The sequence below is a fragment of the Mercenaria mercenaria genome, chromosome 12 (genome assembly GCF_021730395.1).
Source record: "Mercenaria mercenaria strain notata chromosome 12, MADL_Memer_1, whole genome shotgun sequence".
NCBI lineage: Eukaryota > Metazoa > Mollusca > Bivalvia > Venerida > Veneridae > Mercenaria > Mercenaria mercenaria.
In genome coordinates, this window is record NC_069372.1 from 55,475,244 (window position 1) to 55,495,811 (window position 20,568).

At 35.9% G+C, this 20,568-nt stretch overlaps 2 protein-coding genes across 2 annotated transcripts; one reads left to right on the forward strand and one right to left on the reverse strand.

Annotated features, from left to right (window-relative positions):
* The first annotated feature begins 6,052 nt into the window (after positions 1 to 6,052).
* LOC123535262 (sulfotransferase 1C4-like) lies at positions 6,053 to 11,920 on the forward strand. Its single transcript, XM_053520130.1, has 5 exons — positions 6,053 to 6,206; positions 7,680 to 7,837; positions 8,293 to 8,396; positions 8,784 to 8,961; positions 10,414 to 11,920. Exons 1-5 carry the CDS (start codon positions 6,079 to 6,081, stop codon positions 10,557 to 10,559), a joined length of 714 nt encoding a protein of 237 aa, XP_053376105.1. The 5' UTR covers positions 6,053 to 6,078; the 3' UTR covers positions 10,560 to 11,920.
* Positions 11,921 to 19,705: 7,785 nt separating this feature from the next.
* On the reverse strand, positions 19,706 to 20,374 carry LOC128547578 (snaclec stejaggregin-A subunit alpha-like). The gene has a single exon (XM_053520587.1). It carries the CDS (start codon positions 20,372 to 20,374, stop codon positions 19,706 to 19,708), a length of 669 nt encoding a protein of 222 aa, XP_053376562.1.
* Positions 20,375 to 20,568: the final 194 nt, after the last annotated feature.

Below are 20,568 nucleotides of genomic sequence, written 5' to 3' on the forward strand. Positions count from 1 at the left end.
TCAAAATTCGTTCTTTGATATAACCACTATCAGTAGGTATATTAATAGGGAGATATGACAATTTATCTGCAGTCAAACAGATACCGTAACCATGTGTCGAATCGTGTAATATGAAAGATCATCGCCAAAGTAAATTTTAAACTGAGTTACGGATCTTTTAATTTGAAACTGTCGCTCATAACATTTATATGAGAGGATACTGATGCCAGGAAAATATTGTAGTAAGTCCTACGTACGACTTACATACTCCTTCGTATGTCTTAAGTACTACCTCCTACGCACGAATTAATAACTCCTATGTAGGATATTGTAACTCCTACATACGACTTGGTAGCTCAACGTAGAACTTTGCCAACTCGTCCTTTGTAGGACATATTCATTCCTTCGTCAGACTGACCAACTCCTGCAAACTTCAACGTGTCGCCCATACAAGATAAGATGTCGTGCGCACGAGAGAATATGTCGAGCGCTCGAGATAAGTTGTCGTACGCCCGAGATGAGATGTCGATCTCTTAAAATAAAATGTCGTGCGCACAAGATTAGATGTCGAGCGCTCGAGATAACATGTCGTACGCCCGAGATAAGGTGTCAGGCGCACGAGATAGGATATCGTGCGCACGAAATCAGTTGTTGATCGCTCAAGATAAGATGTCGTGCGCACAAAATATTATGCTCAGCGCTCGAGATAAGATGTCGTGCGCACGAGATGAGATGTTTATCGCTCAAGATAAGATGTCGTGCACACGTGATAATATGCAGAGCGCTCGAGATAAGATGTTATGCGCACGAGATAAGATGTCGATCGCACGAGATAAGATGTAGTACTCACGAGATGATTTAATCGTAAAAAAATAAATGGAAGTCCTAAACATACCACCGTAGTTTTCAAACCCGATCTTGAAAAGATGATAATCAAGGGCGGTTTAATGTAAATCTTATTGGATCCAGTATTGTTAATGACACTGTCACAGAAACAAGTGATTCTTAATAGATTGACAGTTACAGGTACAGGTTATGGAGGTTTGCATCCGCGCAGTCTGGTCAGGATCCTTGCCGATCATTTCAATGCCTATTGTAATTAGAGAAACCGTAAGCGAACAGCATGCGCAGTCTGGTTTGGATCCATGCTGGTCGCAAATGCACTATGTTGGTTTCCTCATGGCGCGGCTCAATCATAATAAACTCTAAACTCTATTAAGAGCTGTTTTAATGCTGAAACAAATAAAAAACTACTCGCACAAAAGCATTTATATTAGAATCAAAATATAAGATCTGAGACTTAATAGTTAAGTAATACAAATGAAACAGGTAAAAAGTAAAGATCGGAACGAAAGAATGCACCTAAATGTAACAGCAACTGGAATATCATCATATAAGCAATATTTCAAGAATGCATCCAGCAGTTGTACTTGCCAGTGTTAGTAATTTTGTTCAACGTATTTAAGGAGAACATTGTACAGTTTTCGTGTTAAACTATTATAGCAGGTTTAATTTTGCTATGTCAATAAGATTTGTGTCCCCTTCATTAAGAGTTCTAAATATTTAGAAAATTGTTTACATCAGAATGCATGCATTTTACAAGATTAGATTACACTGGCACGCCAGGGATATTTAGCGTACATCAGCTACTGCATGATCTAGGATTATTTTACTAAAATAAAAGTAAGTACACAGTTTTTGTATCAGTTGATTATTTTCTACACTGTAAAGATCATTTTGATAAAGTTACAAAATGTTAAAGTAGGTTTACACGGGAGGACCAATAAGATAATTTATTAGTGGTGTATAATTTGATTAAATTAAAGAGCAGGAGAGGAACTGTCGTGGATTTCAAATTCTGAAGGGAGAATATGAACTGAGCCGCGCCACGAGAAAACCAACATGCGACCAGCATGGATCCAGACCAGCCTGCGCATCCGCGCAGTCTGATCAGGATCCATGCTGTTTGCTAACGGTTTCTCTAATTGCAATAGGCTTTGAAAGTGAACAGCATGGATCCTGACCAGACTGCGCGGATGCGCAGGCTGGTCTGGATCTATGCTGGTCGCAAAGCCACTATGTTGGTCTTTTCATAGCGCGGCTCAACTACTTTTGCTTTGTTTAATTCAACATCTAACTACATGTACAAACAAAGTTTTATTTCCTTTTTATTACTGCACGAAATAAGAACGGTTTATGGTTGTTTCGGAGTGTAATTTGCTTCCGGGATATCTACCCTTACCTCTTATTTTTCAACCTATATTGTTTCTTTTAAAAACCTGGTAAAAATGTTCAGTTAACAACTGGGTCATAACTTAAAAATGGATACTTCCGTTTGTGATTTTAATGTCGTATACAATCCAATAAATAAGATTACAAATGCAAATTATAAACTTAAGTCGTATGAAAGTGGGATTTTGTTGATTTTTAAAAATTGTTTCATGTTTTAGCTTTACTTGTTGCAACGTACAAGTTAACTTTGAAAATAAAATCAATCACAACTCTCTAGATCATAATGCACATGTAGTGTTTAAAGTTCGAAAGTGGCACAAAATAAGATTACACGATGTGCTCAAAACATATGATTTTCTGAGACCAAAATGTTTTATTTTTGATACAGTCACTTAAAGTGATAAAGCAACAATTAGGGTATAACCTCCTGCATACATAAAAAAGACGAGACTATAATTTATACGTATAGTTTTACACTTTTCTGTATGGTGACTACAGTGGATCGCAGCTGGCGTATCTTTTTGAATTTGTAATATTTTTGACATATATCCGATAAAGTTTCAACATGAATGTCAATGTGAAATATTTATGCACAGGTAGCCTTTTCTGTGTTTTACTGCATTAAATACAATACTTTAATACAGGACATGTTTTGCAATGAATTGTTGCAGTTAAACACTGTAACTTCCCTGTTGAAATATACAATATAAATTGCTTTCACTGGTTGCGCTAACCAAATGGGAATGTGTAGTTGAAAACATTTTAAAGACATAAAATAAAAGAAAATTTGTTTGTCTTACATAATTATGTCATCAAAACATACTTCACTTTTAAACAGTAGACCTTAACTTTTCAATTTTGACTTTGCCATCAAGGACAATTGTATTTACTCTGCTGTTCTCTTTTTGAAAGATATTTCGACTTACACTGAGACGATTGTATGCTATTTAACATTGTACATGAATAGTATTAATACCGTTTGAAGTGCTCAAGGTGAGCTATTGTGACTGGTCATTGTCCGTCGTCCGTCGTCTGGCATTCGTCAACATTTGCTTTGTGAGCACTCTAGAGGCCTCAGTCATGACCCAATCTTTATGAAACATGGTCAGAATGTTTGTCTTTGTGATCTCTAGGTTAAATTTTAAACTTGGTTATTCGGGGTCGAAAAGTAGGGCAGTAGGTCAGATCAAAGGAAAAGCTTGTAAACACTCTATAGGCCACAGGTTATAATTCAAGCTTAATGGAACTTGGTAAGAATGTTTGTCGTGATGATCTGTACGTCAAGTTTGAATCTAGGACATGTGGGGTGAAAAACTACGTCACCCTGTCAAATCAAAGGAAAAACATGTGAAGACCCTAGAGGCCATAGTTATTACTCAATCTTAACGAAACTTGCCTAAGTTGATAATCTCTAGATCAAATTTGAAACTGGGTCATAGGGGGTAAAAAGCTAGGTCACAAGAACAGATCATAGGAAAATTATGCTTACCTTCTAGAGTCCACAGTTTAGGTTTGAAAGTCATGAGAATTATTCAGAATGTTTATCTTGATGACCTCTAGGTAGGGTTTGAATCTGGGTCATGTGGAGTCAAAACCTAGGTCATCCAGTAAAATCAAACGAAAAGCTTGACAACACTCTAGAGGTCACATTTGTGATCCTAACTTCATCAAAACTGGTCAAAATGTTTACCTTGACGATCTGAAGACCAAAGTTGAATCAGGGTTATCTGGGGTCAAAAACTTCGTCTACTGTTAAAATAAAAGAGAAACCTTGTATATTCAATAGGGGCTGCATTTTTCATTAAATGTGAAAGAAACTTTTTCAGAATGTTTTACGGCATTAAATCTTTAATAATTTTTATCAGGGTCACGTGCTGTCAAAAGCTTGGTCACCAGATCAAATATCAAAAGAATAAGCTTGTTTACACTCTAGGGCGACATTTTTATTCTATCTTCAAAAACTTGCTCAGAATGTTTGTTGTCATAAATTGTTGGATGATTTCGAATCCGGGTCACGTGAGGTCAAAAACTAGGTCACTAGGTCAAATCAAAAGAAAATATTGTATACACCCTAGGGACCATTTGCTCTTTCCGAAACGTTGTGAGAATGTTTGCTTTTTTTAAATCTTTGACAAATACGAATCTGGGTCATGTTGGTTCAAACATTATGTCACTAGGACAAATCAAAAGAAATGCTTGTTTACACTCAAGAGGCCACATTTGTGATCCAATCTTAATAACAATTTGTCAGAATATCTGTCTCCATTAAATCACAAGGTCAAACATGTTTACACTGTTACTCAGGTGAGCGACCTATGGACATCTTGGCCCTCTTGTATATTGTTTGGTGTCAAAATGGTTACAGTTGAAATATTATTTAAGGTTTCTAATTTACTATATCACAACATTTTTAAAGACATGCATTTGTTTCTATGAAATTTTGAAGGTAGGTTGATATGATGTATATCTAACTATATTATATTTGTCTTTTCATAATAGGAATGGTATCATTTTCAAAAAACAGGTAATAGTTTGTTCATGTTTATAATATTATTAAATTTGTATGAATATACGTGATAAAGAATACGTTCATATCATTTTCTCACCTACTTACACTAAATTAAAGGATAATAATAACCATCTGATAAGGTAAACGATCAAACTAAAACTGTAAAAAAATCAAACTTTTAATTAAATTCTGATTGGTATGAAAACTTGAAACACAATTTGTATCCTACTTGTCTAAATATTTGATTCCTGGTCCTCCTTGTCAGGTGGTAAAAGTCTTCTCCGACTCCGAATCGACCCGTCCGAATCACTTGACCCTCACCGATGGGTTCTAAACCATACTTGGGTTGTGGGGTTCTTTATATGTAGAAGCTATTCAGATGTCTGAAACAATACACAGAAACCCGCCCGCTTAACTCAGTAGGTAGAGCGTCGGTCTACGGATCGCGGGGTCGTGAGTTCGATCCTCGGTCGGGCGTATGTTCTCCGTGACTATTTGATGAACGACATTGTGTTTGCAACCATAAATCCTCCACCTCTTGCCAGGACATGTCATCATTCATCCAGGACTACAATGGAAATAAGGGGTTTAACATTCCCCTTTTTTGTGTTATCCTGGGTATATGAATACATGTCCTGGTACATTTGTTTTTCTGCAGTTTTTGGTATTTTAAATTAGTAATGTTTCTTAATTGTCTTTCAATATGTTTTAATTCCTAGTCATTGTATATGTGATATTTGAAATGTGTTTTAATTTTGTGTTGTACTATTCCATATGTTTTATATACTGAAATAAATCAATTAACCTCTGATAATTCATGTGGGGAAGTTGGCAGTTACTTGCGGAGAACAGGTTTGTACATTTACAGAATCCAGGAACACTGGTTAGATTAACTGCCCGCCGTTACATGACTGAAATACTGTTGAAAAACGGCGTTAAACCCAACACAAACAAACAAACAATACCCACTTTGGCAAAAGCTTGGAAAGTCGTCATATGGCATAAATTCTGTCGGCGTGACTATAAACCCAATACAAAAGAGAAATAGTGTCTATACTGGTATCATTTATATTCGAAGGCATATATTTACAGATTATACATAACAATCAGAATAACAAGACATAAATAAATTAAATAACTGTTGTGTTGATTAATAAAACACATCAGACTGAAATTATCCATACTATATAATCATACATGTGATAGAGATTTAGATCAACCAAGAGTGGTTTATGCTGTTTAAATTACATATACAGTATTGAATGTGACATTGTCTCGGTATCTTAAGCCAATATTAAAATGTTAAATGTCTTTTTATCTGGTTCCCAGGCACAAACTGGTTGTATGAGATACTAAGTATGATCAACAATAGATCTGCAGAGCGGGTGAAAACAACTAAAATGATGACAATGATCGAAGTGATTCCACAAGAAGAAATGGAGAAACTACCATCGCCGAGAGTCCTGAACTGCCATTTACCTTTTAGGTTGTATTCAATATTTCTATTCAACTATACGCATATGTTTTACTTAATACCATACGTTTTATGTCCTATTTTGCAAAAAACATTAGTGAAGGTATTCAGTCTACATTCCGAATCTGCATGTGCATGTAGAGCCTCAAAATTGTGACAAATTGTACTTCTGTCAAAATTGCACAGTCCGACGATTTAAAAAAAAAACATTTACATAGACACATAACAAAACAGGTTAAAACAATTGCCATACAAAACGTAGTTCATTTCAGTCCCACTTCAAAACGTTGCAGCACTTCTGAGCTTTTCTAATCAATCTAAAATTTTTGAGTGCTTCAATTAAGTCTTTATTTGTCTCAGAAAATATTTAAAGACACTTGCGTCAGGGAATATCACAACCTTATTTGTACTGGAATGTTGTTTACAAACGTCTTAAGATATTGGTAATGGCAACTTTCCTTATGTATTTGTTAAGGTATCGAAAAGGTTATATGATCCAGCTCTTTTGAGACACACCGCATGTATAGAGTTCAACCCATTAATTTACAGTTGCATGCTAGGCTTTTCTTTGTGATTGTGTCTGACAGAACTGGTTGGGAACTCAAAGACGGGAAGTTCTTATAGCCTATCAGGGCTGTGCTGTTTTTGATACTTGTCTGCTGGCGTGTTTTGCAGGGCCCTTAACGGTGTTTCGTTGGATGTTCTGTCTTCTTTAGGCCTGTTTTTTTTTTGTATCGATTAACAATAGTAGTTTTCGGTTTTACATACCATGCTACATTTTATCTGGTACCATTGCATAAGTGACCCACTTGGATGGGATTTCGTGTATATACATTGGTGTGGTATTTGTCTCAAGGCGGTAGCCACTATATTTGACCGTTCATTCCTCGTCGTTACGTTTCAGTTTGTGTAAGTTTTGTTGATATATATGTTGCTAATGTGCACATTCAAAGATGCAGTGGAATGTGACTTTTCTGACTGGATATTTATCTTTGTTTTGTCCGGATATTTTAAAAAGTTATATTTTAGTCAATTTAAGTAAACACAATTCTATACATGAGATCCCTCGGAAGCATGGAACGCACACCACATTCCCCCATGGTAGTCTCCGTTTGATTGAGTCATTGAGTCAATAGCACAAGCAAGACTATAACTTTGTTATCACGAAAGATGACTGGACTCCATTATCCCAAATGACCAGGCGCAATAATACTGTGTGGCCTTCTGCAACCGCCATACTACATTTAAAGACTGATGTTGTGATAGTTAATAAAATCAAAGCCAATCTTAATACTCCTAGATTACATTTTTCAGACAGCTTTGAGCCTTATATCGGCACAGGGTGTCATTATAAAGAATACAGGCATTACTTGAGCTATCTTGGCTGTTGATAAACAGCAGTCGCTCCAGGTAGGAATTAGTACTGCGAGAAAATATCTGTATGCAAAGCTTGCTATTCCAAAGCTAATTATTCTATTACTTCAGATATCTACCAAAAGACATGAAAGATTGCAAGACAGTTCTGTTGTTGCGGAATCCTAAAGATACCACCGTATCATCCTATCACTTTATGAAAGGAATGAAGAGTATGGAGTACGACGGCAAATTCATAGACTGGCTCCCTGTTTACCTACAGGGGAAATGTAACTATAGCAAATTTGATATGATTTCATAGTATTATAATTTCAGAAGAGACTTGTCGTAATTTTGAATTTAGCTTGTCTCCTCCTCTCTGTAGATAATTATTGTATAACCGGCAAACAAAATACAATTACCGCAACTGTTTCCTTTTCCTTTTCGTTCACATATTGATACAGGAATAGTACGTAAATTGTTCAATTTCATGAGCAACAAAACATATTTCAGGAGTTGAGAGTCATACTTCAATTTACACATACGTGCAACCTTTAGCCATGATGATCCATATACGACATGAACTTAGGCATGTCCTAGAGCAAATGCCAATTTAATTTACCATTTGTATAAGCATAAAATAACATAGGTATAGGTTAAAATCAGTTTTGTCCTACATGCACTAACATCTTATAGAAATATGTAATTTATTTATTATACGTTTGGCATTTCTTTTACGTTTTAGTAACATATGGCAAATACGCAGATTATCTGAAAGAATGGGAAAAGGCACTTACCGATGGTGTGGAATTTCCCCTGCATGTGATGTTCTATGAGGACCTGAAACTGGTTGGTTAATATACTCGAATGTTGAACTAACCCCATTTAACAAAAAAAAAAATCCCCATTTCGTTCGTCTTTGTTTGGGCCTACTTTGCGATGCACGGCTCTATGGATGTGTTTGAGGTGCTCTGTGCTTCCGGGAAACCTAACCTTACCTTAGTGAAAATATGCTACAGATAACATATATCTGTAGTGGCAGGAGATAATCACAATTTACGTTATGTTTACATATACATAATTACACTTTTGTTTAATTTAGATTCAAATCCCAATGTGATACCTGGATAATCTTCAGACTTGATAATTAAATGCATTATAATTCTCGTTTCTGAGTCAGTGAATTACTGTAAAAATCACTTTGGGTCATTTTAACCTTTTATCTGTTCTCCTCAGAATGGAATGAACGAAATGAATAGACTTCTAAAGTTTTTGGACGTGGATATTGACGAGCAGCTGAAAAAAGACATTCTAGAAGCATGTGGCTTTGAGAAGATGGCAGTTGAGAAGACTTTGGTCGCAAAAGATACTATTAAGGCAATTTTCCATCCTGGTTTCCAGTTCTTCCGGAAAGGTAAGCGTTTGTCAAAAATACTTTATTTTCTCGCTAAAGAATGTTTCAGGATAAACAGTGAAATCTGTAAGAAGATCAAGTGGAAGAGCAGAACGCAATCAAGCGATTGAGTCTGTTTATGAGATACAATGAAATGTGCAACACCTCTCATCAATTATCACATCAACTTTGCTCATGTCTAGTGTTATCCCACTTGATTTTCCCCTTGATTTATTTGAGAAAGAAAATGAAAATGCTTATAAAAAGTATTTCAACTAAAATCATCAAATCTCAGATAGTTATTAATAAGCAAGTGATTTTTGTTCACATATTGTATTATCCTCCTGACCAAGTAAAATCAGTTTTCCCTTTGATTTGATAAAAAATAGAAAATGCTTATAATTCATAGTTTGAATCATCAAACTTTACATGATGACTGATTAGCACATGACCTAGTATTATCCCATTGACATAGTAAAACCAAAGTTTTCACCATTGTTTTAGTAAAATGGCATGTTTGACTGCCTCTGAGTAACCTGTTGATGGATCTTCATGAAACTTTTAACAAATAAAAAACTGTAGGGCACTGGCGTGTACGTAGTTTCGTCAGGGTCCCTTCATTGACCAGAGTTTTTGCCCTTGCATTATTTTAAAATCCATAAATTCCTACATAACAAAGTCATTCATTAAAGGATGGAGCATGCGTACCTTTCATCAGTATCCTTTCAGTAATTGCAGTTATTGCCCTTTAATATTTCTAAAACACAAAAATTCCCACAAAACTGACATAAACTTAATACAAATCACTGTACGACCGAGCTTTTCCCTTTGATTTTGTAAAAATTAGGAACCAACAAGCAATGGCATGATCCTTTTATACATAGCTTGACTGTGTATATCTGGAAATTAAATCGCTTTTAAATTGTAGAATTAAATCACCGGGGGATATGAATTCAATGAACTTGCTTGTTGATATTCGAGCAGATATCTTTACGGGTCAATTTATTTTGTCGTTTATGTAACAAGTTTTGTTGTAGCATCCAAAACTGAATACATGAATCCAATACGGAAACTATTGGACAGGTGGTTCAATTTAAACAGAAATCTATATGTAGAATACCATATATCTTATGCTGGAAATTGTAAACACGTATACTAAAATGAAAGGCTACTGGAGCATATATAAAGATGAACCATACAAACAGGAACACAGTAGTGCACAGCTTTGGAACGAGCGGTGGCAAAATATTACAGGCAGGAGAAAATTTACTTCATTTCTGACCACATCATTCTGTCTAAGTATTAATTCTAATATGTAAATATTTCTTGTTCCTAAAACAATGGGTAGTCAGATGTATATGTTACGTTTATATGAATTACCCCAAAACATCTTAAAAGTAGCACCGTTAAATATTGATATGATTTCGTAATTGCTGGTAAAATACTTAATACGTTTGATTTTTTATTCGGAAGGTGAGATAGGCGATTGGAAGAATTGGTTTACGGTAGCGCAAAATGAAATGTTTGATGAAGTTTGGAACAGAGAAATGAAGGACTCAAAGATGTTCAAATTTATCTACAGTAATCCTCATGTCAAAGGCCAGATCGACGATCAGTAAAGAACTTTGATACGTAAAAGTGCCCGAGGTGTAGAGCTTTACTAACCAAAAACTGTACAGTATCAGATGCAGAGGACAAAACAGCATAACATTGAACTTTGAAATGTATGTTATAAAGCAACATTTTGAAAAATGTGCAGAGACAATGTTAATACATTACAGCTTACATTAAGAGATCACTTAAGGGAAAGCGGAAAAGCGGTCTCTTCACACAAATGGTCTGTAAATACTAATTCAACAAATGCTGTTCTATCAGATGTATGATAAAATGTTTTCTGCAGTTTAGAATATGTTATGTCCAAAAAGGTTGACATTCTAAAACCACAACCACTGCATTCATATTGAACACAGCAATTCTTTATCAAACTTTTTTCTCTAACTTATATGCATACAATTGATTCAGAACATTTTCTTCTTCATGGCCACTTTTATATGAAACTGTTTGCTTTTGGGGGTTTGGGGACGGGGTAGCCATTTCCAAAATGGCTCTAGTTTTCATACAAACAGTTGAATCATTCAAATTTAAAACTGTTTTTGGTGTGTGTGTGTGGGGGGGGGGGGGGGAAGGGGTGCGGCCTGGGGATTTAACGTCGCACCGACACATGATAGGTTTTATGGCGACTTTCCAGCTTTAATGGTGGAGAAAGACCCCAGGTGCCCCTCCGTGCATTATTTCACCACGAGCGGGCACCTGGGTAGAACCACCGACCTTCCGTTAGCCAGCTGGATGGCTTCCTCACATAAAGAATTCAACGCCCCGATTGAGGCTCGAACCCACATCGATGAGGGGCAAGTGATTTGAAGTCGTCAGCTGTATTAGTTTTTTTCAAATACGATATAATCATGTTCTATTTTTAGTATCCCTAAAATTCCTTCGTCTGATTTACTCATAAGCCTTAACTATATTTCTTTTAAGTACAATAAAAGGGGCCTCCGTGGCCGAGTGGTTAAGGTCGCTGACTTCAAATCACTTGCCCCTCATTGATGTGGGTTCGAGCCTCACTCGGGGCGTTGAATTCTTCATTTGAGGAAGCCATCCAGCTGGCTTACGGAGGGTCAGTGGTTCTACCCAGGTGCCCGCTCATGATGAAATAATGCACGGAGGGGCACCTGGGGTCTTCCTCCACTATTAAAGCTTGAAAGTCGCCATATGACCTATCATGTGTCGGTGCAACGTTAAATCCAACAAAAATAGCTCTAAGTACATTTAAACTAACCTTGATCATATAAACAACTAAATAAATATGAATGTTTGCTTTTTCCTAACGCGTTACACGTTCACAATTTGATTGACTGCCTTCTATAATCATAAATGTTAAGAACAAGCAAACAAAATAAAGTATGTGCAGTTTATTCCATCATGACGTGTGATGTGTTGTAATATTGTATCATTTTAATCTGTATCTCATAATTTGTAGTTATATGCTATAAAATTTACAATGGGCCTCCGTGGCCGAGTGGTTAAGGTCGCTGACTTCAAATCACTTGCCCCTCATCGATGTGGGTTCGAGCCTCACTCGAGGCGTTGAATTCTTCATGTGAGGAAGCCATCCAGCTGGCTTACGGAAGGTCGCTGGTTCTACCCAGGTGCCCGCTCATGATGAAAAAATGCACGGAGGGGCACCTGGGGTCTTCCTCCACCATTAAAGCTGGAAAGTCGCCATATGACCTATCATGTTTCGGTGCGACTTCAAATATAAAAAACTAGATGCCCGCGGGCAACATGCCGAGCCCGTCAGCTGTCAAAAGGAGTGGGAGTTGAACACGACACTCTGTCTCATTGAGGCATAAATTTATGCCAATAAAAAAAGATTGCAAAAGTTACAATATAAATTTATTTGTAGTAACAACAAGGAAAGTAAATCTTAAAAAAATTCTAAGTCACACAAAAATCCTTCCAGTGAGATAGGTCAATACACCTCAAAATGATGTAACATGCATTGATGTACTACAGAAGTGATCTTAATTTTTCCTACGACAGTAATAAAAAGTTCAATAAAGCTATTATAGTAAACAACAAGGAAGAAATTCTAGTTCTTGTGCATGACACTCCGTCTCATGTGTTGAACAATTGTGCAATTACATCAAAATCCTCTGTGCATGAAAAAAAATGCTCGGACAAAGTTATTCTTGTATCTGACTTTGACCTCTAAGTGTGAACCTGACCTTAGACCTAAGGACCTGGTTCTTACCATGACATTCGTCTCATATGGTGAACATTTGTGCCAAGCTACATAAAATCCCTGCATGCATGAAGAAGAATGCTCGGACAAGTTGTCATTTTTGTATCATTTGACCTTAAGTGTGACTTGACCTTAGACCTAGGGACCTGATTCTTGCGCATGACACTCCGTCTTATGATGGTGAACAATTGTGCCAAGTTACATCAAAATCCCTCCATACATGAAGACGAAATGCTCCGGGTAAAGTTATTATTGAATTTGACCTATGACCTCTAAGTGTGACCTTGGCTTTTGAGATAGGAACCTGGGGTTGGCGCATGACACTCCGTCTCATTAAGGTTAAGATTCATGCCAAATATAAACAAGATTGCTTTATGCATGTCAAAGTTATGGTCCGGACAAACAAATCCGGACGGACGCGAGCACGTTCGGACGCATGCACACACGCACGTACATACACCGAACAGCCATTTGGACAACTATGTCTTCGCTTCCGCAAGCGGACTCGACAAAAAAACATTTATATTCAATAAAGATATATATGTATATGCTAAAATTTTCTATTCATATTCAAAGATTTGTTATTGATTTGCCATTATTCTTAATTACATTCAGCCAAAATGTTTTATATTTGATAACTTTTATTCAGCTCTGTGCCCTTTTATATCTATATTTTGTGTTTGCATTCAATACTTTTTCCTTTTTTTTCAATAAAGTTTTTGTTTATAATATATAAAAAACTATGCAAATATTGCTTTGTGGATAAAACTCTGATTTGATAATTGTTTTATCGAATGGCGGCGCCATTGATAATGCTCTTGGCAACTTCTCTAGAGTAGTTTAATCTACCAGCTTCAGCCAGACAAAGCAAGCCACCTTTACTTTCCGGCGTTGAAGGCCCGAAATGCATATAGTGTTTAAACTGTCGTCAGACCGTCCGTCGGTCACACTACTACAGTTTTCATCAAACTGAAAATGAAAATTTGTATACATCATCAACATGCGAAGATAGGTATACTCATATTTGCATATGGAAAACCATCATAAAACATAGTTGTTATATACCAGGTAGGGTTTCGTAAAATATTGCATGCATCTCAAAACTGAATACTGTTGGAAAACGGCGTTAAACCCAAAACAAACAAACAAAAGCATCTCAAAACTTCAGAAACAGACGTAGCAAAAGGCAATTGTACAAATGCTTAAATAAACAAATATGCAATTGTAAGTTTACCGCCTCATTAGCTCAATGGTAGAGTATCCGTCTTGAGTGCGAGATATCTGGGGTTCGATCCCCGACAGCGTCATACCAAAGACATAAACTATGGTACTGGTAGCTTCATTGCTTGGTACTTCGTATTTAAAGGGTTATACCAGGAGGTAACTTAAGCAAAGGTAAGCATCTCTTACTTAATATTTAGATTGCACAAGATGTTTGTACCTTGTGTTATATGTTGATTATATGCGACGTTAAATAAAGCAACAAAGGGGCATAACGCATAATTATTTGTGTTAGTTATGGACCTTGTGTCACATGATGGGCATACCGATGTGTAACAATATTTTATGTTTAAACCAAATTGTTTATTAAGTAATAAAAAATCTATAGAGAATGTGCACCAAAATCGACCTGAAGTTCTAAGTACAAAGGGGACATAATTATAGAAATACTGGTGCAACAGTTAGGCCCTTGTGTCATATGACGTTAAAGATGATTTGATGTTGAATAACTGTTTTAAGTTTGAATCAAATCTGTTTCATAATGATAGAGACAGAGTGATAGTGCATCAAAATATTAACCTGAAATTTTAAGTTAATGTAATAATTAATAACATATTGATGAAAGAGTTACGAGCCTTGTGTCAGATGCTGTGGGTCGGAAATGTATCCATTCTGTTATAACACAGACATAGTGATAATGAATTAAAATTAAACTAAAATGTTAGTTCTTTGTGGGCATGATTATGACAAACAGGTACCAGAGTGATGGACCTTAAATCATGTGGAACAACTATTTCAAGCTTGAAACAAAGAAACTCAGTGATGAAGACATTATCAAAAATGAGTCCCGGCGATGTTTTATGTCAAAGTTCATATTCTTGAAAAAGTTCAAAATATAGCTTATTCAGTCATTTCTGTTCATAGTCATCTTGTCGAATTAGTCATTGCTATTAAATTTGTTTTCGACTGTTTAAAGATAAGGCCTGATTTGCTGACATTGCTTCACAATGTATACATTAAAATGAATTGTTAACAGTGACTAATAACGGCAAAATATTCTAACAAAAATGAGAGATTATGGTACCTTTTGGAATTTTAAACAAAAATGATTTTGAGGTTTAACCTTGACTTATTTCTAATGACCTCTTCCTCAATGATTTTGCCTGGCATATATACAACACAATGAACAATGATCAGCTAATGAAAGTACTTTAAACAATAGAAAATCGTTTCAAAAAAATATTTTTTTTGCAGTCTTTCGCACAGGAATCATTTAGACATTAAATGATGATATATATTAAACTCCTTCCCGATTTATTAAAACAAATACATTTGTGCAAAATTGCAATTTTCAGGTATTCATGTAAACTGATTACCATGGTAATCATCTTTCAGGTATTGAATTAAATGTTTTGTTTTATGGCAAAGCATGTCTTGATCAATTCGGGTTAATTTATTGAAGTTTCGAAATGGACCAAAAACAGCCATTAAAGTCCCCTCATATTTGACCTTTTACCTTGGATATTAGGGTTGGTCTCAACAATTTTGGAATTAGATCTACATTGCAGACATCATCTTACATTTATACATTAAAAGGAAATGATATCAGTCACATATACTGACATATAAGAGACTAATTTTCTTGTTGAAAGTATGACATCACAGTCCTGAAGAAGACTCCGAGATTGACAAGAAGTTAAATTTAAGCCTCAGATAGGTAATTATCTACTTACGAGACAGCATGGCTAAGGCAGGAATCAACCTCTATTCTAAATAATGTCGACAAATATTTTAACAAAGAAATATAGATAACGATCTAGGTCTTTTTCTTTACATGAAATGGCATTTGACCTTTAATATCACATTTGACCTTTAATCATTTTTGTCGATCTCTTCGTCATTGACATTGGGGTACATGTATAAATTCAAATGAATACCGAGCAAGCATTTGCTTATAATGACAAAAACATGTTTTAACAATAAAATGTTACTGTGAAGAAGAAGTTATTTATGCGATTTTCATCCAAATTTGACATTTGACCTTTAATAGTAGCATTGCCCTTGACTGATTTAAGAATGGGTAGTCATTTTTAACAAAAAAAGAAAAAGTAAATACAACATTTTTTGAGAGTTTTTGGACCAAATGTTCCTGACATAGTTTGGCATATACATATTACATGAATAGAGATCAGTGAGTTATGATAACAAACTGTTTTCAAACAATAAGAATAGATTTAGAATATGCCAATTTTGTGATTTGTACGAAAATTTGTCCTTTGATCTTAAATATAAGGTTTGACCTTCACTTCTTCAGTAACACCGTATTTCTGACATTGTTTGAGATATTTGCATTTACTGACAAACAGACAGCTACTGATGTATTATACAGTAAAAAGCTGGTAGAAGCACATTTTACATTTTTAAAAACGAGTATAACCACCTATATATACCCTGTTACAAACATGTGAACAAACTTCAGATACACAAAGCTTTGGGACATAAAAATGGATTTTCATGCAAGATATGAAATGTTCTCTTCAAAAACATAAGCTTCTTTTGGCCTCAGTTGTTGCGATAAAAGTATGTAGGCTTTCAGATCATTCCTGCTGGAATGCCAGCCACTTATCCTGAAAGTGATGCATACTGGCATTTATTCGCATTAAACATCTACTAATTTGCAGTAATTGAAATATGAATACGAAAGAAAGCGCGCTTCATACAGATTGCACTCTAACATATATTGCAATGCACAAGACATTATAAATTTGAGACTTCTTTCACATATTTTGACAGAGTCATCATATATTAGTTATTGGTTACATGACCTAAAATGTAGACGAAAATGACGTTAAACTCATATATTATGAACACTCCTTTTTATTACCTTACTACGAAATACTGTTTACCTCATATCATGTGGCGTCCGTCGTATTGTAGGTCGATGCACGATTCGACGCAGGGCAATATGAATCGACACACGAAGCGACCCAAGACAGCGCGGCACGACAATGCGGCAAGACGAGATTCGCGTATCGAGAGACGTGTCGCATTGTCGTGTTTTGTGTTTGTGACGATAATCTACTCGTCTAGGTCGACGCATGACATATGATACGACGCGCGACAGTAACGTCTTTTGGTGTTCTTGCCCGTCGTATCGTGTGTCGAGCACTGTGACGCACACACGGGCATCGTGTTGTGTGTCGAACATCTACACTTTTAGGTCGACACACGACGCACGATACGACGTTAGAAAATACAAAACAATAATGTCGCGCGTCGTAATACCGTATCGCATGTCGTGCATTGACCTAAAGGATTTTTCAATACGATAATGTGCCACAACGCACGACAATACGGCACGACCAACGACAGTGCGACACGATGCAAAGCATTAATATCGCATTGTTGTGTCTTCTTGTAGTCCAACGTCCTAGGGGTAGAGCGTGTGTCGCATCGTCACGCGTCATGTCGCATGTCAATTTGTATTGTCGCCTAATGCTATGTATTGTCGCTCGTGGTATCGCATGTCGTGCATAGACTAGGGGATTACACAGTCGACAAGCAACACGACGGCAGACAATCTGACACGATGCAATTTAGGTTTATACTGTCGTCTGTTGTATCCTGTGCCGAGAGTAGTGTCGTACTATAGTTCGCCATGCCGCACGTCGTTTCATATTATACGACGGGCGACAATACGACTCGGCATCGCGACATTGTATTGTATACGTCCATGTACTTTGTTCTTATCTCTGTATTGTCGCCGTGCCATAATTCCAAAAAACCAGTCATTGACCTTTGTCATAGTGATTTTAAAAGTAAGCAAACAATATATATAGTAAACCCACACCATCTGGCTGAAATACAGTAGATTTCGAAATAGTTCATTTAATATCAAGCATCCAGTAAAGAAGGTATACTATTATCTATTTCAAATAGCCGAGTAAGTTTTTCTTTTGAGTTACTGTATCCTTATTATTGAAGTGCATTTATAAATAAAGTGTTACTATACATATGTTTAGAAAAGTAATTATCTTTTTCCCACATTCACCGTGTATGATCTTTATATGATCCTGTTTTAATCTGGCAAGAGCCTCAATTATCTCCAACGTTTGCATACAGACTTTGGAATGTGTATATTTTTTAATTAACTAAATGAAAAGTTCATACCATCTGATGTGCTTTAGTTTCAAATTGATAAAATGATTTTGATAAAAATTTCAATAAATTTATATTAGTTATGTTTAAAGCTGTATAGTTGCATATTAGAGAAATTTGATTTAAACAGTTTCGCTAAAGGCGATCATAGGAACGTTTAGTTTTGCAATATTAAAATCTCCTATCTGTAAATGTTCAAATATCTTCCTTTTCAAATTCGAAAAGAAAGGAAAATTCTTTCTTAATACCTGTTCAGAATGGAACACCCGGGATAAGCGACACTCTTGCTGTGTCTTCTGGTATTTCCTGTTGCGCGTGCGTATACTGATGCTGAACTAACAGAGATGTTGAAGGCTGGATTACGTAACGTAGTTAGGGAAACAATTAATGCGCCCGTTACCGTAGAGAATGGAAGCATTCCATAATGGTTGTCAGGTTCGTATGGAGTTTTATAACATTTCATTGCTATTTCATATACATGTACTAGTATAAAGAGAGCTAGTTTAAAAGTATAAAGTACGGTGTTCCGTTTGGACAATCGTGACTTTTATTGAATCCTTAACCATGATGCACGATGGTACGATGCCGAAAACGCGATGGTGCGATGGTACGATGGTGAAATGTCGATGTAATATCGCGATTTCATCATCGTGCCATCGCGTTTTCACCATCCTACCATCGTTGTGTCATCATCGTGCCATCGCACCATCGCGTTATCGTCATCCTACTATCGTGCATCGTGGTTTAGTTTTCAATAAATGTCACGATTGTCCAAACGGAACACCGTAATAAAAAAAAATAATTGGACTGGTCGCTTTGTTTGAACTTGATCAAAATGTTCTTAAAAGTTTTATCATTTCAGCCGGAAGCATACACACAAAAATGCTAAACATTCACTCATTACACTGAATCAGTGTTATGTACGATATTCTGATTGTAGATCTTTGTTTTGCAGTTTTATGTATCTTAAACAAAACACATCATAAGTTTGCTAAATAAATGTGTAATATCTCATACAAAAATGGTTCGTTAGTACGGATCTTTTTAATTCACTTCTTTGGTGAATTTTTGTTGCTCGTACATTAGTTTAAATATGTATCACTTGTCGGACAACTATATTTACATAAATCAGAGTTCTGTTGGAAATCAATCTTTTGAAATATCGGACAGACGTATTTTAATATAAATTCAACTTGGATATGTATCGCTTGTCCCAAGCATTGTGTGTTTAATTGTGTAAATTTATTTTGTACATAAAACATTATCACTTGTCGGGCATAACTCTTATGTACCTTTGGCTAAACATAAAACAATCCTTTCATTCGGATAAGAATAGTATTTATACAAAGTATGAAGCTTTTCAAGATCTTCCAAATTACATAGTCTAAACAGTTTCAAATATGATAAGCTTTAAAAGCAGACATTTTGAATTGAAAAGCAAAATCTTAGTCAATTGATGTTAGGCAATTATGAATGAAATGGAGTAATCTCATCTCATTATTATCAATCTATTGTTCAAATACTATATAGATATAAATTTGAGAAATTTCACTTCTAGTATATGCATTAAAGCACTATTGTTATTTACGCAGGAACTTCACAGATAAACGCATACGCACTACTGCATGGGTTATTGAACCAAAGAAATTGTTGGTTAGTTACTGTCCTATACCCAGTCAACATCAAACATAGGTTATTGGCTCCAGTGTTGGGATAGCCACTGTACCAATGGAAAAAGTCGCTTCTTGCTCCGTAAGAATATTCCCATTGGGAAGTCGAATTCTTGCGCCGGCCATCGATATGTAAATTTTGTTTCTCGTCGTTAGCAGCCAGTATAGTTTTAACGACGTCGTACTTGGAATCCGAATCAATGTTAACTAGCAACGCTCCGTCATCCTTGCACACGCGAACGGCGTCATCACGAGATTTCTTTGTGGTGTAATGTTTCATGCAGAAACCATCTGCAGTCATGTTGTAGTCAGTGGGACAAATACCTTCACAAACGCTAGTTTGTGCCTCCGGTACGCCATAATTTCGTGACCTATTCAACGCACACGTTCTGGTTCGGTTTCTAGTTGAAAAGAAGTCAATACTCGTGGCGCCACATGGTGTCCATTCTGACCAATCAGTACACAAATGATTATTTTCAATCACCTTTCCTATAATAGTAAGTAATGGTTTGTTCAGTTTTCTCCCAAGTGCGATCAGCATTTGAGCATCGAGATCTTTCCCAGCTGTTCCATTGGTTTCCATATCATTGCTGCAATTCAGTCCTATAAATAAGTGGAGAAAAACAATGAATGTAATCGTATTTAAACTTGGCATTGTCTCCTTATTCCAACTTTCAACGTTATGGTTTTTTTTTTAAATCTTAAGTCTCCAAACAAATATCTGTTAAGTCAATATATTTACATGAAAATTCATTTGTCACTTTTAATATTCTTACA